The sequence below is a fragment of the Rhamphochromis sp. 'chilingali' genome (genome assembly GCF_963969265.1).
Source record: "Rhamphochromis sp. 'chilingali' genome assembly, chromosome: 16".
Taxonomy (NCBI): Eukaryota; Metazoa; Chordata; class Actinopteri; order Cichliformes; family Cichlidae; genus Rhamphochromis; species Rhamphochromis sp. 'chilingali'.
Window position 1 is genome coordinate 31,553,261 of NC_137943.1, and position 24,793 is coordinate 31,578,053.

Below are 24,793 nucleotides of genomic sequence, written 5' to 3' on the forward strand. Positions count from 1 at the left end.
GTTGTGCCAATTTTGCAGCACCAAACGTGCAGTTTTGTTGCACTGAAACGTCACATCCAAACTTACTTTCACATTTTAATAACACATTTTCTTGCTTGTGTTAAATATGCACCAACATGTTTTTCAAACCCTTTTAGTTGAATGTTTCATTTTTTTCATAACAAACATGGACAGTCCTACCAATCATCTCTTTTTCTTTTCTTTTTTTTAGTTTAATTTCATGGTTAATTTTCAACTCTTTTTGTTGTGATGGTTCACATTTTGGTAGTAACTGTCTCATTTCGGTTGTTTTTCTCTCTTTGATCCTTTTTGTATGACCTTTTTGCATCTTTTCCTACAGTTGTTTTTTGATACTGTTTTGTGTTACATTTAGATTTTTTTTATTTTACAGTTTTAGCTCATTTTGCATCTCTTTTTACCCCATTCTCTCTCTGGGGTCGTTTTGTGTCTCCTTGTGATAGCTGTTCATGTCTTTGTGCTATGCTGTGATTATTTGTCATCTCTTTTTACCACCATTATGTCTATTTGGGGTCGATTACTGTCACGTTTTTGTTTGTTTGTTTGTTTGTTTTTTTGTCATTTTACGGATGTGTGTTTTCTGGGATTTTTAAGACCTGGTTTTAGAGCTTGGACCTTTTCCTAGACCCTGTTCATTATGTCCATTATTAGAAAGCATTTACACCAGCATGATTAAAACCGCTTTTAGTGCTTTTATTATATCTCTGAAATGGCTTCATGCCCTAATTTAATTTTCATGAAGCCAAATTTACAAAAACATGTAATTTATTTGTAAAAGCTCCATAAATTTAGACTAGTTTGTTTTTATGTGGCGACAATCAAGAAAACAAGAAACTAACAAAGTCTGGATGGAGTTTTGCTGTGACCGGCGTAGGCTTTTATTGCGAAAAAACCTCGGACCGGAATTGGCTTCGTTATCTTTTCTCGCGTAACGGTACCCGTCTGCTGTCAACGCGGATTTTGGACAAAACCTGCGCAGCATTCTCAGACCTTGAAGAAAATGTTAGCGACGACATCAGTTCCCATCCACTCCCGAAATAAAAACGAGTATTTGTAGACTTTCTGGTGAGTTGGCCTCCATGTTTGAGCAGGTTATTTTCACCGTTAGCATGCCTGGCAGCACCAGCTAATCGGGGAAACGTTAGCTTGGCTAAGCTGGGCATCGCCGCTTTAAATTGTCTAGAACTGCTAATGTTAAGGTCCACTTTTCCCCCCAGGTATCTTCGTTCTTTTTAAAACCTTAAATGCTATTTTTTTTAAATAAAAAAACATTTTATCCAAATGTAATGCAAGATAATGTGACCTTAGCGCTGTTTTCTTTGCGCTTACACCAGTGACAGTCAGCAGGAGGAACTAGGCACCAGACAGCTAAACAAGGCTGGTTTTATTCCTCAGAAACGGGCAGTAACGGATAGACGACTCTCTGATGTCTGTGATAGTTTCAGCCTGACTGGTGATTTAAAAACGCATCTTATTTGCATGTTTTAGTATCCAGACACCTTTGTGTCAACTCAAGGACAAATGTAACACACACCAGGCTCAGATGTGTGTGAAGACTGATTTGAACATCCAAAAATTAATCTTCCTTTCGTGTTTCTCTGTGTAGTTGAACCTAAATTACTGTCCTTTCCTGAACCTAATCCAACTGTTTTGTTGGTTAAATATAACTGAGTAGTTTTGGTTCTTAAATCCAACAAAACTTAAAACCGAAAAAAATAAAATTAAGAGGTCGACGATGACTGTTGGTTGGCACACAGGGGCCAGACCTCTTTTCTCGGTAGAAAGGGTAAAGTCATCCAACGCAACCTGGCGTTCTTATCACCTCAGCCGACTTCTGATAATCTGTTTCTGGCAGTAAGCAGTGAAGTGTAAACATTACTCAAACCTCAGAAATGTTCCTGGAGCAAAACACACACATAGGCTTTTTGTGTAAGTCAGATGGGGTAAGTAACTTGTCATTCGTAATATTTAGATTATTTTAAAATACATACATCTCAAGTGATGGGTCCTGATGAATGTATGATCAGCAGGCTTTCTTTTAACATCTTAGAAATTATTCAGCTGCATAACAAGTAGGAGTGGGCAGGATGTTGATCATCCGCTTCTATCATGGTGTGGGATTTTGTTTTGTAGTTATGATTCATGATAAACAAGTTAAACGCCAACCTGAACACTTCAAAGAGGAAAATATTCTGCTCTCTCTCACTGATTTATGAAATGACAAGAACGAGTCAGTGAGTGCTGCCCACCTGATTTTTTTTTCTTCTTCTCTCTCCTGTATCTTTAGAACATTTAATGAAGTCATGAAAAATGTTGCATTCATTTTAGTTACAGCCCTTAAAATGACTGACCTGGCCCACCCTCATAAGGAGACATGAGTGGGTGGATGTCAACTCCATAAAGTTATGTTCCTTGGGTAAAATATGTGTTTTTAAAAAAATGCCCAAGTATAAAATCATCTAAAAACACTGATTTTCTGGCCACTTGTGCCATGATAAACTGGTATTGGCATTAACGGTGATATTAAAAGAAAAATTAATATTGGGTTAAAATTGCTCAAATGACAGGATCATAATTAATCCAGTGTTGGGTTAAGGACTTTGCAGTTCATCAGTGACTCTGTTTTCTTTCGTTAAGTACTTTTATTGTAGCCACAGATAATTATGCTTGGAGTAGGTATAAAATTAACTTTACTGAAGTTCTCTTATAATGCAAATTAAAATGTTTGACATTTTGACTCAACTTTATGTACTTCAGAGGTTTGTACCTGAGGCCTGGGCTCACAGATCAACAACTCCTCGTCCTTCTTTTCCTCTTTTGTCCATTCTTCTATTTATTACACTAAATTTGACATGAGACCTTTTCTTTTTCTTTCTTTCTTTTTTTTACTTGCAGATTTCATGTAATTGCATCTCAGAGCCATAAGTAACCCTATTTAAAACATTTAAACTGTTGTCACTCCAGAGAAAACACTTTTGAGTGTTCTGCCGTCTCTGGCGTCCTTCTCTGGTGCTGTTATTTCAGTTTCCTCTGTTGGAAATTCTGATGCTTTTTTAGATTTAATATTGTAGACCTTCTGTTTTCTTTTTTAAAATAAAACTTTAACTGCTTCCTTTCTGGTAAGCTTACAGGTAAACTGGTTTCCTTGGGTAGAGAAAAGTGGGTGTGGCACTATGCAGATTGGTTTGAACAATCCGGGCCAGAGCAGGCCTGCCAAAAGGTCCAATCCAATGTAATTTTCTCTGTATTTTGTCATGAAGATTAATGTTGTAATAAATAACCGAAGGGTTAATGTTACCTGAGACAGGATTTTATTACAGTAATATATCTTTGTAATCTGGAAACAATTATTTTGTTTCTCCAAAAACCTCTCTGCCTGTTGCTTCATCCATTTTACAAATGTATTATTTGTTTCCAGAATGAAGTTAAAAAGACTGAATATTTCAGAGGTTTTTTTTTTTTTTCATATATTGCATGTGCAGCCGTTTCTTGCATAAAGTGAGAACATTTCTATTAGTGAATGTAGCAAATCTACATGTCTAATTATTGAATGAGCTTTTGGCTGTTGTGAAACCATAATCTTTTTTTTTTCTTCCAAATATTGCTCGTCTCTCACTGGAACATTTCAGCTTCTTCTAACAAAATATTGAACACAGACAGTTTTCAGTTTCTGGAGCTGAAAGAAAAGGTTGTGATGTGGTTGTTAGCTTCTCAGTTTCTATCCCAGTGGGATTTATTAAGCGTGCTCGCTGAGCAACACTCTGTTTCACACTCATTCACTTTGTCATTTCACACATTCACACGTGGAAGCTGCCAAATAAAACCACTGCCAAGTGCAGTACTTGGCAGTGGTTAGGATTTCGTCTTGATGCTTTGCAGTGAGTGAAGAAGACTGGATCTGTTCTCTTCGCCCTTTGGTCAGCCTCTCTTTTGTGATTTTATACTTTCAGTCTGTGGTTGCATCAAGTTTGAACGGAGGGATGCCAGTGGAGAGCGGGAGTAGCGCTGCTGCCCGCCAGGCCAAGCAGAAGAGGAAGTCCCACAGCCTGTCCATCCGCAGGACCAACAGCACTGAGCAGGACCGCTCCGGCCTGCAGAGAGACATGCTGGAGGGACAGGTGATGATTCCTTAAATTGTACCCTGAGAACGGATGAAAACTGCCTTGTATTTCCAGCTACTCCTCTGGAAACTGCACTCCTCTGCTGTCTTTCAGCATTAGCCTGGTGCTGTCCTGCTGTTTCTGTGAGCACCCGTAAGCACTTTGGTTGTAAGCCTAAGCCAATTAGCTTTTAATACAACCGTTTAGAGGACACATGATGGTTTATATTGTTGCTGGCTTGCCACAATTACTGGATGAGTGCTGTAAGATTGTTTTCATTTAGTGGATAAACAGATGGATTTAGAACAGGCTGAGCCATTTGAACTTCGCTCGGGTGGATCGTTCAGCTCAGTGGTGTTTGTTCCTGTTTCTCAGGTGTTAAAAACCCTGCTCGCTTTCTCTGTGGCCTGCCAATAAGGAGCTGAAATACTCGTAGGATGCAGGGTAAACACAGCTTACCTGGAGGTAATTATCTGAATCGAGAGTAAATCAAGAAAAAAAGGGAGAGGGAAAGGATTAGGAGCCTCTGAATTAAGACTTGGCTTCAGTTAGAGGTGCACATGTAGAGCAGGGAGAGTTAAAGCCTGTTGAACTGAAACACAGTTCACTGGCTTGTCTCACCTGCCTGGTGTACCTGTAATCTAACCACTTACAAAAATCACTGAAGCACCTTTTTATTGCAGTTTCTTAAAGGATCAGTGCATGTCATTTATTTGCCAGGGAGGCATTTTAGCATTTGGCTTTAACATACTGTCCAGCACCTTCAGATAAAAATAAAAATATCAGGATCGTTTGTTCGGGTCTGACAAAGTGCTGAGCTGCATCTGTAAAGCAGGGTTTGCTGCTTCACGTGGATTAATGTTGTCCTCGTGTGAGCCTTAATACGTGAGGGCATTGTTGGCTCAGCCCATACATGTGGTTTTGGGTTTCAGTCTTGACTGACTGTGTTGAACACACTCTGCCATGTAGACTTAATAGATATTCAGACCTGTGTTTCATTTAGGTTGGCAGGATTTTTTCCTAATTAACTTTAGTGTTTTTATATGAAGAAATTCAGTAAAACTTTTTAATAACCAGGTTTATTATTGCTTTATTATTGCTTGTTTGTTAATGCTTGGTCAATACATGATTATCTTACTGGTGGATATAAAGTTGCAGCTGATGGTTGTAAAACATTGTACTCCCCGTGGGCCAAACGCTCAGGCAGCCTGCTTCAGACAGGTTTTTTTTTTACTCTTGGCTCTGTATGATGTCAGTGATGTGGCACATGATGAATATGATTGTCTCAGGCGCACAGCTCTGTCTCTGAGCACCTGCTGTTCAAACCTTTTATTTGTAAGAGACAGCTAATCAGAAGAAAGTTCCCTTAAAGGGAGCAGAAAGGAAACTAGAAAAACATAATCAAAACTGATAGTGAACAAAAAAAAGGATTATTTTTGATCTATGTTAGTAGAGTCCAAGAATCAAAATCAATGTGCGTTTGTTTCTTGAGTTAAGGTAATTTATTGTTTTATTTTTGCATTTGTATGTTGGTCCTTTTCACATGTCACAGTAGGAAAAGCACAGATGGAGGTCTTTATCACTTTATGACCATTCAGCAGCTCTAGTTTACTGAGACACCTGAGCGTAGCGGTAACATTGATAATGTTGTCAGCAGCATCCGTGCTTTTCCTGCTGCAAGAAAGGTTCATAACCTTAAGAAGAAGAAATGGTGCAAATTTCTTAAATTGCAAATCTAAAACTCCCTGAATGTGGAAGCTGAACTTGTGATCATGCAGTGAAAAGAGGTTTAAATCTGTTGCAGATTTAAACCTGCTGAAAGCGCCTGTTTCTAACCAGACGTGGTGTAATCCCTTCCTCATGACTTTTTGTTTTCTCACTCTGGTCCCTTTTGGTCTCAGTCCTCTGATAATCTGGAATCCTTCATGAGAATGGAGGTAAGTTTCAGGTGTTTCGCCCTCTGTGTTTCAGATAATAGTGTAACTTCCCTCATAGTTTGTAGAGCTTTAGCATTAGTTGTATACGTTTGGTGTAGTTTAGGCTTGATTAGTAATAGGTGGAGGTGAGGTGTGGTCGTTGCTGCACTTCTAGTCTCCTTAAAAAATGTGACTATTTCTAGATTACAGGATGTTTTCTTTTGTGTTTATTTAAATAATATCTACATTTTGCAGTTACAAATAAATCAGTGTTTGTGACCTGTTTAGTATGTCTTTGAGAGAAGATGGGATGTTTTCAGCTCTGTGAACTTGAGGTGGAAAAGTTGTTCTTATGCAAATCACAATAGTGCTGGTCTATGTAAATAATGATGCACATGAAGGATGTGACTTCAATCTTGCATATGTTTCTACTGATGTGAAGAATCAGCAGGTGTTTGAATCTTACATCACCTTCTTTATATACTAATCCTGAGTCTGTAAGGAAATAGCCTAATGTATCAGTGGATTTTGGTTGTATTCAAAATCTGTATCATGCCTCTTTAGACTCTCCCTGCATTTGTAGGTATCGCTGTCAACTTGCAACAAAGGTTACAGGAAATTCACCAAATGTAAAGCTTTTATTTGAACATCTGTTTACTCATGTGAAAACAGAAAAATAATAGTCATTAGTTATGTTTCATTTCAGTCGGTTCCTGGCTGAACTTGTCTGTTGGAAACATGTCACTCTCCAGCACCTGGCCAGTGTATTTACCCAACATTGGACCCACTGGTTATGTTGAATCCTGTGGGATCAAGGCTCATATATGTTAACATATTCTGACTTCTCACATGTGCGTAAAATGTTCTCCACACCGGTAATAAGGATTAATATAAAGGAATTTGTCTTTTGAGCATAAGACTAATTAAAAACATAAGAATGTTTTGCATTTTGCCCTCATTTGATTCATTTTAGGCAAAGATTTTCAGTCGTTTTGGACTTTGAGATCTCATACCTCAGTGTGCTCTAGTCTGTAGACTTGTGGCTTCACGCAGCAGTACATGTATCATCATGCAGCATTGTGTCGTAGTCAGCCCTCTTTTTTTTTTTTCACGTCATTATCTCAAATGTAGCACAAACCCTTTAGCCTTTGAATGCTGACCCACGACCGATTTCTATGTAAGTAGCTGCGAGCACAAAGGCAGTCAAAGAAAGAAGGCATGCTTTGTGCAGAGTACACAACGAAGAGAGCTCCACACACTGACCCGTTTCATCGTGACTGGCCAAAGCTTGGAGATCTCTTCCACTCCGTGCTTGTGTCGAAGCTGCTGACTCAACTACAGACGGAAAGCGACACAAAACTGTTTACTCGCTGTGAAAAAGCCTTCTCAGGTGGATTCAAATCTGACTTATAACACTTGATTTTTAAAGCACTGGACATTTTGTCAGTGCTTTTTATGTTTGTTTGTTTTTTATTATTTTAAATGACTTTTTTAACAGTTGTTTGAGGATGTACCCTCTCCTCTCACATACTCTTCTCTTGTAAAGTGCTCCTACAGACTATGACAAGGTTAATCTTTTTATACATTTTTGTGGTCATCATCTTTGGAGGTGATGACTTTTGCCCTCTCTGTACATGTGCTGGCTGTCGTTAGGGTAGAGTTCATCACCAGTCATGCTACATGTGTCCAACTATGCTGTTTTTGCAGGCATGCTCAGGCGCAGTGTGGAATGCCTGACGTGAGCACACCCTCAGGTGTCATATATTTCATCATAGTTTTTGTCCTTGGGTATTTGTTTTTTACTTATTGTCGAGTTTAGTTTATTAGAGCTTCTAAAGCATGAACAGTTGTCTGCCTCTGTGTTGGTCTTGCTTGGTGACCTGACCTCTGAGCTGGATAAGGGGTGAAGAGGGAGGATGGATTTATTTATTTATTTTTTAATCAGAGGCAGTTACTGTGCAGACTTTCCCATCACATTATGTTGCCTTTGGGAATAACCTCTAAAAAATGTCTGAATTTGTGCACGCTTACCTTTTTTTTTTCTTTTTTTCTTTTTGTGTCTTTTGGGTTTTTTCTGTTAAATCTTTTGTGCTTTTCATGTAATTTAAAGAAACTTGAAAGCTACAGTTATCAAATGACTCTTAACCTAAACTGCAGTGATTAATGTCCCATTGATGGACATTTTTTAAAATCGTCTAAATATCAGTTTAACCCATGACATTCTTTAAAAAAAAGTCAGATATTGTGTATTTATTTTTATTTGTATATCAGTCCATTACAACACATTATAGATTATTTAAGGAAGTTTAAAGCACATTGTAAAATGGGATAAAGAGAAATTCTGTCTAGAGTTTCCTTTTATAGCAGCAGTAGTCTTGCAGAATGGTATACATTTGTCAAAGCCTGTTTGTTTGCCCTATAAAAACACATTCAGACCTGTAAGGCACCAAGACCTCCCCAGTGCTCTGTAACCATCTCACTGTTTCTTTCACTTTTATGGATGATTTTACTAATTCTTTCCTTCTTTCCTGCCCAAGCCTGAGTTCACGATTATTTCCTTCCTCCAGGTTTATGGTGTGATAAGAGGCTGTTCCTGTGCTTTGTTGCAGTAAATTTGTGCTGTTGGTACCAGATATATAGCCTGCTTGTTCTGCAGGCTTTCTCACTCTGTAATGTTGTTTTCGTGCTCAGAGAATGGATTGAAATCTATGGGAGAACTCTGCAACAGGATGGTAGAAGTTTACCTTCCTAGGGAAAACGTCTTTGTAATGCCTTATTTTTGGGCAGCGCCAGCAAATGTCTGAAGCATTTTTTGTCATGTTTCACAGTCAGTCCTGATGCATGCTCAATGATCCAGGTTAGAAAATGGCACAAAGTCGATTCTATTCAGGGTAATGAAATCTTCCTCCCACTGAAAACATCCAGAGGAAGCAGTTTGTTTGCCCTAGTCAGTGAAATTAAGTTAGATATAATTTAGTTAATCCTTCAAAATAAGTGGGCAGAGGCACGTCAGTAAGGTGGCCAAGTGACCAGAACAGCTTCTTTGGATAATCCCTCATATTTCCACGTTTTTTTTAATGCTCTCCTTTTTTCCACCCTCTCCAGGACTCCAAGCTGCCTCTGTCTCTGAGGAGCAATCTGCTGGACCTGTTCAGTCAGATCGAGAGGGAGTTTGAAAACCTCTACATAGAAAACCTCGAATGTAAGTTCCCATGAAAGCAGAAGTGATTGCTCTAGCTTTTGTAATAATTCACTGTGTAGCAAGAGACCCAACACAAAAACGAAAGCAGTTTGCATTTCTTAATTTTATTCAATGCATTTAACTTTTTTTTTTTTTTATTGAGATGCATGAAAAAAATGATAAATTCCTACAAAATAAAATGAATTTATCAGTTTCTGTGGCCAAGTAAGCAGAAAGCTGCTACTCAGCAATGGAGAGTAACTTGCTAACCCTGCTGTGGTGAATAAAACGACACATTCAGATGTCTTTTAATGCGCGACATGTTTGACTTTCAGTACGCAGAGAGATTGAAACACTGAATGATCGCTTGGCTGCAGAGGGACAAACATTTGAAGGGGCAGATTTAGCAAAAGGAGCACTTAAAACAAAAGGTGAGATTCATGTACAGTTATGTTATAGGTAGCATAGATATATTACTCATCTTTTTTTTTGATTGTTTTAATCCTCTGACCTTTGACTTCTCTGACTTCTTTTTGTTTTTGTATGAAATTCACAGCGAGCCACAGCACCAGCCAGCTCTCTCAAAAGCTGAAGACGACCTACAAGGCCTCAACGAGCAAGGTAAATCGAAAATGTTTGTAAATTAAATTGTTTTATGTATCTGATATTATAAGTTACCAGTTTGTAAGGTTTTGGAAATTTTCTGTAATTATTGCTTATTAAACAGAGTTTCTGTAAATCCTTCCTTCACAAAAGATCTGAAGTTCAGTTTTTGTGAGCCTTTGGGTGCTTTTCATTATACTAACGTGTTTCCTCATTTCCTCCAACTGTGGCTCTTCCTTAAATGAGCTCAAAATAATTGATATAAATGACCCCAGAACTCAGATAAAAGGTAGTTACTTATTAAATACTTGAACTGACAAAAATAGCTGATTATTATTATTAGCAGTAGTAATACTGTTTGTTTTAATCTATATTGAATATTCCTTTTAAACCTTCCAATTTATGTACAAGTGTCTTCTTCTTATAAGTTCTCGGCTGTTTATTTACCTTCATTATTATAACCTGAAGGGTAATAAACGGTGTGGCTGTGTAAGCGTGTCAGTGGTAAAATAAACAACTACTTTGTGTGATGATTCAACATTTTGCCATAAAATTATTTCTTTATTTCAGGTTTATCACACATTATGTGTGATGGCACATTATTCATATCATACATTTACCATGTTCTATTATCTGTTGATTCTTACTCACAGCACAACAAAGGAAGCACAGTGAGAGTAAACTGTGCCGTGTAGAGGTGCAGCTCGTATACGTCACCTCAATTTAAAAAACAAAGAAACAAAAAAACAAGACTTCAGTATAGATGCATCATTTCTGAGCCATGGGAGGAGAGACGAAGCTCGTTGGCATCATGAAGAGCACCCTTAGTCTATTTTTAATATTATTTTGTCCATCTCAATTATATAAAGAAAACAACGCAGTAAAAATGTTCAGTGTCACTTGTTTTGCAGTCAGTAAAGACAAAAATTTGAGGAGGTTTATTTAGCGCCTGTTTCCGCTTTGTCCGTGTGAGCTCACATGACTTTTGAATGTTAAAGAAAAGAATTGCTTTGCTTTCTTTTTTCACTTTTTTGCTTGTAGCCGCGTTCAAATTCTTGCCATGCCAGAGTAGGTGGATCCCGCAACTTCAGCGTAACCAGCTGGGAGTTGTGGGGTGGAGACTCATGGGTAACTTGTTGATTTCTTCCCCTTGTGTGCCAATATGCATGAACAGCCCAGCCAGGGGGGCGAACCTCCCTCCCCAAGAGACTTGGTCATCCAAATGTAGGCTTTTGAGCTTTTCTCTCATTACCTGCGTGAGATAAACCAGCTCTTTATCATCTCCCTAACGGGCCTTTTCAGTTGCACCTTTTTATTTCGTTTTATGCCGCTACCGTCGGCATTCACATAATGGTACACTGTGGAGGCATCTTTAACACGGACCAGCTTCAAAATGCTTTTTGAGGAGCATTTCCTGGCTGCTGTAGATCATTGCTGGCAGAGTCACGTGTGTGGCCTGCTCAAAAGTCTTTGCCTATAACAGATTTTGCTTTTTTAAACAAAAACGTTTAGTTTTTACTTGGATTACTTTTTAACTGTCAGTATTAATGGTGACTTTAAATATTTGGGTGACTTAAAATGACAGAAAACCCAAACATATCTTCATATTTGTTTTAAAACTTGGCCGTAGGAATCCCGAGTTACTTGAACTTCCTCAATTAAAGTAACAACCCAGACAGAACGACTCATTTTCCTGGTAAAAACATGAGGTATGATCACAGTTTTTAGGGCATGGGACTCTAAAACTCAAAAGCCTTACCATAGCTGTTTTATTTATTTATTTATTTAATTTAAGATCCCCAAGTGGGAGTAGTCAAAATACTATGTATTAGAAAATACTATTTTCTAATACATAGAAAATGGGGACTCTTCTGTTGAAAACTGCTCAGCTGTAGCTGCATGTCCAGCTCTCATCACTGCTGATGATCCTTCATCAGAAAGTTGATGTTTGCTCTCTTTGTGAGTTTGAGGACTTTGGTGGCCAGAATGATACTTATGCAGAGCAGCCTGAAACCAGCAGCCGAGTGGGGGACCCCGAACAGAAGACCAGCTGTTATTCATACCGTGGAGTGATATATTAAATAAATAATTCACACTTTTAACTGATTATTTTACTAAGAAAAGCAAAATCTCACTGTGGCTGTGGCAGCCTGCACTCTGACACTACAAACTGTAGAGAGTCACTGCTCCATAATTCTTCTGCAGCGCTTCGCATTTCCTTAAACCTCCCCAAACGTCCCTGTTGCTGCTTTTTTAAATGTAACATGGTGCGTTGATGTTACAGGTGCACAAGTTATGGATTAATATCATTCCCAGTGTTATAACAGAAGACATAAGAAATTACTTGCTTCATATTATTTATTTATTTTTGTACACGAGAACGTACTGCTCTGCTTGCTAACAATCACAACCGCTGGTTCACACCCTGTCATCCGTTTGACTATCATTTGTTGTCTTCAATCCTTCAGATTTTGTTTAATGTTTCTCTTGATTCGTGTATCAGATGATTGATTTCTGTCTTGATGTTCTCCTACTTTGTTTCAGTTGGAACTTATTTAGTGGTCTGTGCCCAAAACGAACCAGAAGTCCTGTTTGTATCATCCCCATCTTTAATGTAAACGTCTCAACAAAATCTTGATACAGATGACAAAAACTACTCCTCGGTTTCGTGTCTAACCATAACTTTGGCCGCTTTGTTTTCTTTTTTCCTCCCTCTTTTTTAGTTTTAGTGATCCGCAGTACTGATACCGTATGAATAATGCGAATGCTTTCATCTGGGTTTGTCTGGTAGTTTGTTTTAAAGCTCGTCTGAGTGTGCGATTGCCAGTCTGATACTTCAGGAGCTTTAAAAGAAACAGGAACAAAGATATTTTGGTAAAAGCTCTTGAACCCAGTGAATAACACTGCTGTTCACCAAAGCTAATTAGCACTGGCATACTATAAGGACCCTGCTGAGCAGCTCCTCAGTGATCCTCAGTCCTGCTGACCTGCTTCCTCCCTCCCTCCATCAGACCAGGGTTCCTACACAGCTCGAGAAACTGATGGCTTAACAATAAAATCTGTGATCAAATTGAACTTTAGATTTAGTAACATCTTAAAACTTTTATCCCCTTTAAAGAATAAAAAACAAACAAACCAAAATGCCAAAGAGGGGCCCAGAGAAAGATGACAAGTGTCAGGAGAGACAGTGGGGTCAGGGATTTGGTTTGTAATAACAGAATTATCAGTTATTTATTTAGTTTTTAATTTAGTTTCAGTTAGTTTCCAGAGCGAGTTTACACATTTCAGTTCAGTTGATTGTTTAGTTTTTATTATTTCCATTGTTAGTTTTACATTTGTCTGGGGCCTCACACTGGGTGTGTTGAAAGATTTGACCAATTCGGAAAAGACTTAAAGACATTTCTTACATATTTTTATGTAAGACCCCTCAGTCACCTCTAGTGACATTATGGATCCTGGAATGTTTGGGTTGGGGGGGGTTTGAGAAGGTGAGGTGTGTAGGAATCCTGTTAGGGACACGTCTGGGATTATCTGGGATTTCCTGGTCAGTGTTAACATTGGCTTGATGTTACCATCAGATTGTGTCCAGTTTCAAAGCGACCACGTCCAGAGCGGTGTGCCAGCTGGTCAAAGAGTATGTGGGTCACAGGGACGGCATCTGGGACCTCAGCGTCACCAGGACCCAACCTGTGGTGCTCGGGACAGCGTCTGCAGGTATTTTCTTTTATGCTCTCGTACTTTATTTACGTCATACAGTCTTATTTTTTCTTCATTTCTGTGGCGGTGGTTTTGTCTCTAGCTTCATCTTCTGTCTTCAAACTCAGAGGTTCATGTGTCTTTATCTTTCCTTCTGTTGTTTACAATGTCAACATATTTAAACATGTTTAAGATCTTTTTTTTTCCTTTCCAAGCTGAGACCTAAACTAAAGCGTGATGGACAATTGTTAATAAATAAAAACTCAGACTGTCCCGTGTGCTTTCCAACAGACCACTCTGCTATGCTGTGGAGCATTGAGACGGGAAAGTGCCTCCTCAAATATATGGGTCATCAAGGATCAGGTAGAGTTAGAAATGTCCAACCCTGGAATTGCTGAACCAGCACGTGATAATCTCTTCTGTTTAAGGAGTAGATCCTGCAGCATTGTGACCTGCTAAAATTGTTATTGCACAGTGATTAAACAGCCATCATAAAACTGGCAGTCAGAAAAACATTACTTGGTATACTATGCCTCAGTGGTGTTTGTCATGTGACAGAGTGCATATCTGTGTCTCCACAGTGAACTCCATCAAGTTCCACCCCACTGAACAGATGGCTCTAACAGGTAACCATCGACAGTATCAACATAACTAAGAGTTAAAGCTGAAGCAGCCAAATCTGTGTTGCGTGTACTTATTGCAGCAGCTGGAAAAATAAAACTGAAGTGAAATATTGTTTCCATACATCTGAGAAACCATAACCCAGACACGAGAAGGCTTCTGCAGAAGGACTGAAAGTGTCAACGAATAAGTGCTGTTGTCTTTTTACTGCTGGTTTTAACCATAAAGTAAAACATGGACACAAATGGAGCATTATTTCTTTTTATTAGTTTTTCCTTGACTCTCAGCAGCTGTTTTACCCCTTTATCTCTGCCTCCTCCACAGCATCTGGAGATCAGACAGCTCACATCTGGAGATACATGGTGCAGCTGCCGACTCCACAGCCTGTTGCTGATATCAGCGTAAGCTTTCCCCCTTAATATTTTAAAACTTGTTAGTGTTCCTGTCGTCAACGCCTCTTCCTCTCCCTCCTACATCAGCAGCAGACACCCTGTGAAGACGACGTGGACTTCTCAGACAAAGATGAGGCCGACGGCGAGGCGGAGGGGCCGAACGACTGCCCTTCCATCCGTGTGGCGACTACAACTCTCCGCAGCCATCAGGGTGTGGTGATCGCTGCTGATTGGCTGGTTGGGGGCAAACAGGTTGTGACGGCTTCCTGGGACCGAGCCGCCAATCTGTACGATGTGGAGACGTCAGAGCTGGTCCACTCACTCACTGGTAGGAAGACGAAAGTATTGAAATATGAAATATTGTGTTTATTATAAAAATGTGGAGCCCACACTGAGAAAAATATGCCTTTCAATCTCTCTGAAGTTGACTTGATGACATTTTATTAGTTGAGTTGAGTTGACCCAACTTCTGTGAAGTGTTTTTGGTTATATTGTCAGATTTGGTTAGTTAGAGCAAAGCTGTGGTTCTCCTTTCTAGTTGAAAATGAACTGTTTAAACATTTCAAATCATCTGTTCTGCACTACAGTTATGAAATTCTGCTTCCTTTTATGGTGCTGATCTTATTTCATTGGCATGTATTTAGTCATCTCCCTAAAGTAGATGTTTATTATCTCAGAGATGTAATTGTGTTGCCCTTAATTCTTTCAGTTTGTATTTAAAACACAGATGACCTGTACAACTTGGAATCTGCCATTTTTGAAAAGCAGGGAATCGTAAATCTTCTCCCAATTACGTCAAAGCAGAAGAGGAATGCAGTGAGAATGTAATCGGTTTAAATCGCCACAGGCCTCCTCTGCTCCTGAGAGGAGGCCTGTGGTGTTTCTAAGGCGTGTAGAAATGTAGTATCAGGCCCCACGTTTGTGTAGTTTCAGACAAGAAAGTATTTTACCATATGTCTAAATAAATCATTATTTCTACTCGCTTATCAAACTATAACATTCAATATTTCCTAACGTTTTTGATTGCCTCTGTGATGGACGTGCTTACACTTGCCTACTGATGTCATGTCAGACAGTGGAGTTTGTATCTGTCTGACTGATGAACAAAAACCAGGAAATTGGGAGGGATTGTGTGTCATTAAAGGTGCTGCAGTCAGTTTTGAACTGGGCGGTGTTCAGCCGAATGAAGGTCTCTCTGTGAAATTGGAATAAATTAAGATATTAAACGGGAGATGGTGCAGTGTAGCTGCACTGGAAAACATTCCTCAGTGTAAGAATGGCAGCTTTTAAAAAGAAAGATAAACATGAAGGGAAAAAAGGAGGTGTGTATGCTCCTCACTGTGTGCTGCTGTCTCTTCAGGGCACGACCAGGAGCTGACCCACTGCTGCACACACCCCACCCAGCGTCTGGTAGTCACCTCGTCCAGGGACACCACCTTCAGGCTGTGGGACTTCAGAGACCCGTCCATCCACTCTGTCAACGTGTTCCAGGGGCACACTGAGTAAGCCGAACACCCATGCATCCATCTCTATCTGTTGCCTTTATGGCAGGTGGTTCATAAAGAGAACTTTAGAGTGCTGTAGTACAATTAACCACAGTGGAGTGGAAGCCCAGTTATTTTGCATTGGTGTATAGATGCATACAGCTATGTCTCAAATAATGCAAACTTTCATACATGTTTCCTAACGTGTGTGTTGTATTAGGAATAGAGAGTTTGGCTATAAAGACAAAAACCTTTTTCAGTACCATTTTTAACGGTCATTTCTGTTGCTGTAAGCCACAGTAAAGATGGATATTTTAATGAGGGACTTTATGGGGACTAATAGTCAGTTCTCATTCCTGAGTGCTGGTGCTGCTTGGTTTCAGCTGCTGGCATATTTGTGCACAAGCTCTTCTTTGCTGGTGACAAACCTGTGAAATGAGCTTTGCACACAGCAAGAGACTAACACTGACATGGTCACCAGAGAGGGTGGAAGAAAATTCAGCGACCTGTTACACGTGACGTTATGCTAATGCAAAGTGGGCGGGGCTGGAATTACTGTTTGCTTCTCAACTTTAAAGCAGCTTATTGGAGCTACTACCAAGGGAGTGAAGGAAAGCACAGATGGATATAAGATTAGGTGGAAGATAGATCTATGTAATCAGAGTTTGTTCTTTACAGTGACCATCTATCAACTTCAGAGTGAAGCACGACTAGTAAATCATTTAATATTTGCACAGGGCTTTATACCACCACTGCCCCTTCACCCACTATCTTTACTGATGATAGATATCTGAAAGAAATCCACTATAAAACATTACGTTTTCAGTTCCTACCTCCTAACTGCAATTAGGAGGTAATGGAAACGGTTACAGCGGCTTTAAAAGGAAACAGAACAAGAAGCTGATGAAATGAAAGTTTTCTGAAGTCTAAACTGGACTTGTTTTCTCGTCCTGTGGCAGCACGGTGACGTCAGCAGTGTTCACAGTGGGAGATAACGTGGTGTCTGGGAGCGACGATCGAACCGTCAAAGTGTGGGACCTGAAGAACATGAGGTCGCCCATAGCAACCATCCGCACAGACTCTGCAGTCAACAGGTGTGTAAACCTGTTTATATTTATGTCATTAAAAAGTAACGATTATAGGAAGGAATACATTAAAATGACTACGCAGGTCTACTAAAAATCTACAAATGTATTTATAAGGGAGCAGAATTGAGCTTAAAAGGCTCAGTTTTAAATGTCACAAACATACGCGTCCCTGCTCTTTCAAATATGAATGTGATTTGGCTCTGATTAGACCATATACTGCAGATAAAGCCTGACCCTGTGTTCCCTGTTTACTCCTTTCAGGATCAGCGTGTCGGTGAACCAGAAAATCATCGCTCTTCCTCACGACAATCGGCAGGTCCGGCTGTTTGACATGTCCGGGGTGCGACTGGCTCGACTCCCACGAAGCAACAGACAGGTGAGTGCGAGATTTACCATTTAAACAAAAAACAAAGACTAAACCTCCACTAAGAATTTAAGCCACAGAAATAAAAATGAAAAGTGCAGCCTCTTGAAATTTTCTGTTTACTGCTTAAGAACAAGGATGCTCAGGATCCACGTCAAAGTAAAAATGTCACCCTCACAGCTGCCGCGTCTTCTGTTTTATGATTTAGGGTCACCGGCGCATGGTCTGCTGCTCCGCTTGGTGTGAAGACAACACCACCTGCAACCTGTTCACCTGTGGCTTTGATCGGCAAGCCATCGGCTGGAACATAAACATCCCCGCTCTGCTGCAGGAGAAATGACCTCCTCCTACTGTCACCTTACAGGGAAATGCCACCAAAAGTCTGTTTGGAATATCAAACACTGAAACCTTTGAGTGGGGTTAAAAGGCGGCTGGAGAAAACTTGTCTCGTACCTTTGTGTCGATGAAAAGTTGTCTCATGTTGTAATGTACAGGATGAAATTCCTGTCGTTTCCAGCAGCCGTCTTTTGAGCCCACGGGGGGGTCGGTATTTGTACTCGATGTCTTTTGAGCTCTGTTCTCCTCCTTTGTTTGGGGTAAAGCAGAAAAAGGCCTTGCACTTGCTGTCTACTCCATCTGTCACGCTCACTAAATCACCGCTGCCAAAATATACAAAACACATTTGTGGTCTTTGCGTGGAAGTGATTTAACATCTGGAAAAGAGAAAAAAAAATCCTGTGCATCTCTAATGAAAAAAGCACACGAGCTTCTTCTTTGCCGCGAACAAAAACGCATTCTGTTAATGTTAAATCAGATCTGTGACGTGCTGACGTTTCTGCTTGATGCTGATTTAAAATGCAATACTCTAAATCTAATCTGTGCCACTAACAGCAGATTCATGCTGGACAAAGACAGCGGTCTGCTGCTTTAAAGGATCCACTCATTATATATCATTAGTTTTCCCTGTTTAATACACTGCAAGAGTTACATCAATGAAAACTTATTTGTGAAACTTGTTTACTTTCTGCGTCACGTACATTTCCTAGGTTATGATGCAACGTGGCAGTGGAAGCCCTCACTGCTGGAACGCTTGAGTCTCATGTCCTGCACTGGGATCTAACAAAGCGTTCGTTTTCAGCATTCACTATTATATTTGACTTTTTTTTTTTTCTTCGTTTTTCTTGGAAACTGAAATAAGTTTCCAAACATTTTGTTTGGCTCCTGGCTCTGTCTGTAACTCGCATAATAAATGAAAACCAATAGTTATGAGAGTGTAACTGAGGACCAGTAAGCTACAATACAGGCTGTAAAATGACTCCTGCGAGTTCTCGATGTGAGCCTGCCGACGTTCATCCAGTGGCCGCTTGTTGGTGAGCTATCATGAAACTTTAGCAAGTAGCTAACAATTTTACAAGAGTAACTGGTACTGCAGCAAAACATTACACTACTCCACATAACCAACTGTCTGTTTGAACTATAGACTGTATATAAAAGATGCATGTAGCCACTGTGATGTCACTCATTGGTTTTAGATGAGTGTATTAGCGACGGTTGCTCGGAGCCACCGTGTTGGTATCCAAAAGGCACCAACATGGTATCGATGTCCATACAGTGACCTGTGTTGCAATACCTGTCAGATAAAGTCGCCACACCTCCAATTTTGAAGCTAACAGTAAGCAAATGGATGGATATAGGAAAAAAAAAAACCTGTGTAGAGTTGTTATGGGGGAGGAAACTATCTACTAGGCTATAAGCGTTTTTCGCTATAAACAGGCTCTTTAATGCGGTAAAGTTGGGCATTTTAACACGGCGCTCTTTGTGAATTCACTCACTTCTGGAGCCAGCCTCAAGTGGACAGTAGTGGAACTGCAGTTTTGAGCACATCTTCAGTTTTTAGCTCTAAAAGTTGCTACTTATTGTTTATGGATATTAATGTTAGCTACTTGCTACTAGCTAACGTTGCATGCTAAATAATGTAGACTCTTCAGTTAAACCATGTTGGGTTTATTATTAATCCTCAGTACATAACCCCTGACTGCTCGTTGCTGTCATCTACTGCAAAACCTAGCATTGAGTCTAGCAGTGAGTCATGTGCAGGTGTGTTACCAGACTACGCTGATCCACTGGCCTTGTTCGTGTTTCAGAGCCACTTTTGATGTGTTGGTCCTATCGATGTTTAGGACATTTGTACTACTGTTGTTTTGTTTGTTTGTTTCACATCACTGTTTGGTTTTTGCCAAGGCTAACATGGGTCAGCATGCAATGACTCTTTGGCATCCTGCATTATTCATCTTTTTTCTCCGTTTCCTTGTTCTCCACCTGGCTTCCAGTAGTTTGCTGGTTCTTCTTCTAGTCTTTTTCATAGTTTAACCCATTCAAGAATTCTCTAAATTTAAGTAGCTGTAGTAGCTGGTATTTGACCCTGAAACAAGTCCCACATTGACAAACTGGCAAACCGTCACCCTAAAACTTCCCGATTGGTCCTGTGGTGGAAAGTTTTTTTTTGGTGTGATGATGTCACAGCTATGTCAAAGCAAGCATAAACAAGTGATGCACTTTTTAAAAAAAGTATCTGTTACAGTTTTTCTTTTTGCTGCTGCTGTTGGAAATAAATGTTTTTCTGGTAACTTTTGGCTGTTGGTCAGCTGACATGGTGGCACATAACCTGAAGGACTTTAATGGTCAGGATGGTGGTTTTGAAAAAGGGTAATATCTCGTGCTGGCAGCACAGGGGTTTGTCTCACTCCAGTTTGTGCAGCTCTGTTTGTGCTGCAATGTTCAGGACGAACCTTTCCTCGCTAGAATTTTAATTAGAGACTCACTTTTGTTTGGAGCCAGTCGGTGTTAAACAGCAAAATCAGGATTTGCTCAGATAGAAATGAAGATTTCATGTTTGTTTGTTTTTGTTTTTTTCCCTGTGTGTTTATCCCAGATCCAGGAATCCAACAGGCATGCACTTTTTTTTCTGCAGTGCAGACATCTGATAAAGGAAAAAAAAACATCCACTTTAAATGAGCATCAAAGAAGTGTCGTCAAACGTAGAGATCGATCTGTTGAAATGTTCCCTTGTCTGCTCAGTCCAGCTGTTGTACCAATGCCTGACATGATTGTAAAACCTTTTTGTAGTTTATCGCAGTGCCCTTTAGTGAATAGTGTTGAAACGATATCGTGGGGATTCTCTTGTGTGTCACATTTTTTTAATGGTACTTCAAAACAAGTGAGCACTGTTGCGACGTGTTTACTGTTACTGGCTTCGCTTTCCCACTGCCACTAAAAGACTCAGCCAAAGCTGCATTTGAGGGAATGGGAGACTCTGTAGTGTGTGTGTGTGTGTGTGTGTGTGTGTGTGTGTGTGTGTGTGTTCCACTCGTGAGTTACAGCAGTGACACAGTAAACAAGCACAATTCATGTAAAACTTATGTTTATAATTGTGGAGCGTTCACTGGTTTGTAGAAAGCACACTGATATGATTAACATTTTATCTCTTCAGTGGGAACAAAATACCTTTTTATTTGTTTGTTTGTGGGTAAACATGGTCGAGCTTTACTGCCGCCTTTTGCAACCCTGAATATTTACTTTCCAGCAGAACTGTTTGATGATAGAAGGTGTGAAAGGATCATTAGTCTGAATAAAGTGAAACAAGCACAGAGGTCTGAACTTCAGTGTTAGTTAAAGCTTAGGGAAGCCTGCCACAGAGGCTGGAACAGTTTTAAATATCAGGCTGCAAACATGTTTGTTTCTGCTTGGTTGGACATCGTGAGACCATTTTTCAATCTTCTTTTGTGTGTGTGTGTGTGTGTGTGTGTGTGTGTGTGTGTGTGTGTGTGTGTGTGCAAAATGTTGAACTCCTCTTACTTTAACATTTGTGTCACAGACTGTGATATATTAAGAAAGGTTGGCTGTACGTGGCTGCAACGTGTTTCTTTTTTTATAACATGACACGTTGTTACCACTTGTCTGGTGTAACTCAGTTTTGTTGCTTGATAGTGATTTTTTTCATTCACATTCACAGAATTCATTTTGTCACTTATGCCAGGGAAGACGCAGGCAGAGGTTTTGTTTTGTACATTTTTTTTTGTGGTTTCTTTAGAATTGTTTGCACAGACAGGATTTCCTTCCAGCATTACTCATATTTATTTTGTATTAAGCCGCATATGTTGTTATTGTCAGAGCTTTTGCTAACTTACGAGAACACAAAGAACTTCAGAGATCAGTGAAATCTAAATAAATGTGCTAGGAGTAGGAGGTTGATAGGAAATCTCAAAATTGTATCAGGAAAAAATGAAAACTGATTCGGAAAATGACGAGCAGCGCTCTCAGGCTGTTGTGCAGGGCTGTGCTCTGATGTTGAAGATAAAGTGACGCCACACAAGAGACTGAAAATGGACTGATTACATGAAGTAGATGAATAATCTGTAGTAAATACCGACGCGTTGTATTCTTATCTCGCATGTATATGCAGAGGTGGTCATTATCTTTAAAGTTGGGGCTCTAATCTGTTCCTCCGGCCGTCATCCCTGGTTTAATGACAGAACATTTGTTTGAGTGTGTGTGTGTGTTTCCTTGTTGACTTTTTCACTGCACTCGACTGCTCTTTCCACCAACACTGAGCCACTTTGTTACCACCTTCACGACTCGCCAGTTTTAACCGAACGTTAAGTTTCATCTTTCACGCCATCAGAAAAACCCGATCACTGAGCATCGCCCGTCATTAAGCTGCCATCCTGAACCCTCGTCAGACTGTGGTCTCCCGGTGTTTAAACTGTGTTTTGTGTGGTCGATGTAAAACAAAAACACAACAGCTCACAGTTCTCCAAAAAAAAAAAGAAAAAGGAAAATGTTACTGAGTTTTGTGGATTATAGCTGTGCAACGAGGAACAAGCAGTCGCTTGTGAAACAAAAATAAAACATTTGTGCTGTTTGAACATTTGCTGTCTGATTTGTGTGTGCGTATATTGTGTTAATGTCTTGGGACATTTTTAGGACGGAGGCTTTTATTTTAAATTTGTTGTGCATTTGTAGATAAAAACAACACAAACTAACACAAATAATTTTATTTCCAGTGATAAAAATAGTTGACTAATATAGAAGACAATCTGCATGTCTAATAATGGAAACTTCATAGTATCCAACACCGATGGCTTTCATAAGAAGTTCTCTTTTAGGTCACATTCAACAAAATGTAGTTTTTCCTATAAATTAACATAGAAACACATTAATTACAGATATTCCAGAGACTTATTTTAAAGTTAGATTAAAAGGAGAAAACGGGACTTTCTTGCTCATCAAACCTCGACTCTACAGTTTGTAAAGCACACCACCTACCTCTAGGGGGCAGTGTGCCATCACACTCCTGAGCCTACAGCACTCTCTCCAGCCTACATTAAGATAATAAGACGTCAAACACAACATTTCTAAACAGAATAAACAAGAACACAAAACTTGTGAGGAGGGAAATCTTTCAAACTCAATGTTGGGACTCTCTTCTGATTCATGGCTAAAATTTCAGTGTTGCTGGCTCAGCTGGTTGGTTAAGGTTGGGATAAAGTTTGTTACAGAACATTTATTGTTTTAATTTCTCACAAGGACTGACACGAGCTGTAGACCTTTATTAGGACACTTCTGGAAGGTGAGGATATGCTGGCCTATCTTTACTTGTACAAAAGATTTGAGAGGTGCTATTAGTACAATTGCTATTCACATTAGGGACCTCATGAAGCCCTCTTGACCCTCTGCATTAATTATAACGCATCAGGACCAAAACAGGAGGAGATTGTTCATTCAGACTGTTAGTCTGTTATCTAACAGTGTTGTTACGTTGTATTAATCTGCAATTATTTAACTTTGTCTGTCCCAGCTCTGTTCAGGCCACTTTTACTTTTGTAGTTTATTATAAATAAAATAAAACTTCTTCGTGATGCGGTGCCAAAAGGAAAACCTGCAGCCTCCATAATCACCATTTAACGCTCAGTTTTTGACACACTGACAGTGAAGTGACCCAGTTTTGGCGGTTTCCTCAGCCACGTCCCCAGACCACCTCTCTGCAGAGCGCTGCTGAACTGCTGCACCGCCCTCTGGTAGCACTGAGCAGACATCTTGGAAGCACAATACGTCCCTGTTGTGGATTCTGCCCCGATTACAGGGTTGATTAGCTGAGAAAGAAAGGCAAAAATAAACAGTTAATTTATTGCAATATAACTCTCTGGTTTTATTTATTTTTACAGTTTGACAGTCCAGTCAGTGTGCTGCACTTCTTAAATTATATTTTCAGGTAAAAATATTTCTCTGCCTCTTCAAAATGACACCTGTCTAGTGGAAATGGAAAGGTGTCACTTTGAGATGACGCAGGAAACTCTAAGGTGGCACTAATGACATTAACGATGGCTCCAGGAGAGGTGGAGATTCAGCAGCTGGGACCTGGGAGTGACATGCCTGGATGGGCATTAATGTTGTTCGTCATACCCAGCAGAGTGTGACAAGTCAGGACGTCAGAAAAGTGTTCAAACTGAAAATGTAAATGAGTAAAAGACGGTTTTCAAATCCGTCTGCTGAAGGAGGAAAGTTCCTACAGTCTGACAGCCAATTATGGTCCAGTGTGAAACTTGGGTCCTGCTCACACCTGGTATAAACGGGTAAGTATGGAGTCTGGAGAGCCATGAAGGGATGTCTCATTCGCGTTTGTTTGCCTGGAGCGCCGAGGAATGGACCCAGTTTGTAACTTCCAGCTTCCATTCTGGAAGTGCACTGCTGCCTCCCACCAGTGAAGATCTACAACCCATCTAGTCTTTGCTAGCAGAACTGATTCCATCTCCAGTCTTCAACTCCTGAAAGCAAACAGACGCTGAGGAGAGTTAAAAACCCTCCACATTCATTCAACACCTTCAACAAGTCTTAGCTCCCTTTAGGGATCACCACAGCAGATCATCTGAGTCTAGCACACACCATCCCTCTGTATGTCCTACATCCATGAAGCTCCTCTCTGGTCTTCCTCCCTTCCTCCTGCCTGGCAGCTCCATCTTTAACATCCTCTGTCAAATATACCCAAATATACCCCATCCTCCTCGGCACTTTGTCTCCACACAGCTTCGCCTGAACTGTACTCTCGATGTACTCGCTCCTGATGCTGTCACTCCCAATGAAAATCTGAGCACCTCCACCTCAGCCCCCTGTCTTTTTGTCAGCGCCACCATCTCCACGTTGTAAACCTTCCCTTCCACTCCTCCTGCTATCTTTCTGTCACAAATCACGCCTGACACTCCACCCCTTAGTGCCAGGGGTAAATGCTTGATCCCAAGTACTAAAGTAGTAAGTAGTTTCTTAAAAACTACAT

At 40.1% G+C, this 24,793-nt stretch overlaps 2 protein-coding genes across 3 annotated transcripts in view; one reads left to right on the plus strand and one right to left on the minus strand.

Annotated features, from left to right (window-relative positions):
* The first annotated feature begins 25 nt into the window (after nt 1–25).
* Nucleotides 26–22,388, plus strand: LOC308383527 (WD repeat-containing protein 37). 2 transcript variants are annotated; one of them, XM_080861564.1, is made up of 14 exons: nt 26–1,083; nt 3,969–4,136; nt 9,140–9,236; nt 9,551–9,646; nt 9,772–9,836; nt 13,397–13,532; nt 13,806–13,877; nt 14,096–14,140; nt 14,460–14,536; nt 14,615–14,855; nt 15,888–16,029; nt 16,971–17,105; nt 17,361–17,475; nt 17,672–22,388. In XM_080861564.1, exons 2-14 carry the CDS (start codon nt 3,999–4,001, stop codon nt 17,801–17,803), a joined length of 1,491 nt encoding a protein of 496 aa, XP_080717690.1. In that variant the 5' UTR covers nt 26–1,083; nt 3,969–3,998; the 3' UTR covers nt 17,804–22,388. The 2 variants fall into 2 exon arrangements, with proteins under 2 accessions (XP_080717690.1, XP_080717691.1); XM_080861565.1 differs by having other exon boundaries at nt 14,618–14,855.
* A 360-nt stretch (nt 22,389–22,748) lies between these two features.
* Nucleotides 22,749–24,793, minus strand: part of LOC308383502 (double-stranded RNA-specific editase B2-like) — a 37,867-nt gene continuing 35,822 nt past the window's right edge. The window contains exon 10 of the mRNA XM_080861515.1: nt 22,749–23,615. Coding sequence (XP_080717641.1) covers nt 23,424–23,615 — 192 coding nt within the window. The 3' untranslated portion in view covers nt 22,749–23,423. The remainder of the gene's footprint in view (nt 23,616–24,793) is intronic.

Bases quoted from the DNA above. Each gene is read 5' to 3' on its own strand.
- LOC308383527 (XM_080861564.1), top strand. From the start codon at position 3,999: ATGCCAGTGGAGAGCGGGAGTAGCGCTGCTGCCCGCCAGGCCAAGCAG. The intron at 9,237-9,550 runs GTAAGTTCCCAT...TTTGACTTTCAG, and splicing joins CTACATAGAAAACCTCGAAT to TACGCAGAGAGATTGAAACA. The intron at 14,141-14,459 runs GTAACCATCGAC...CCTCCTCCACAG, and splicing joins TGAACAGATGGCTCTAACAG to CATCTGGAGATCAGACAGCT.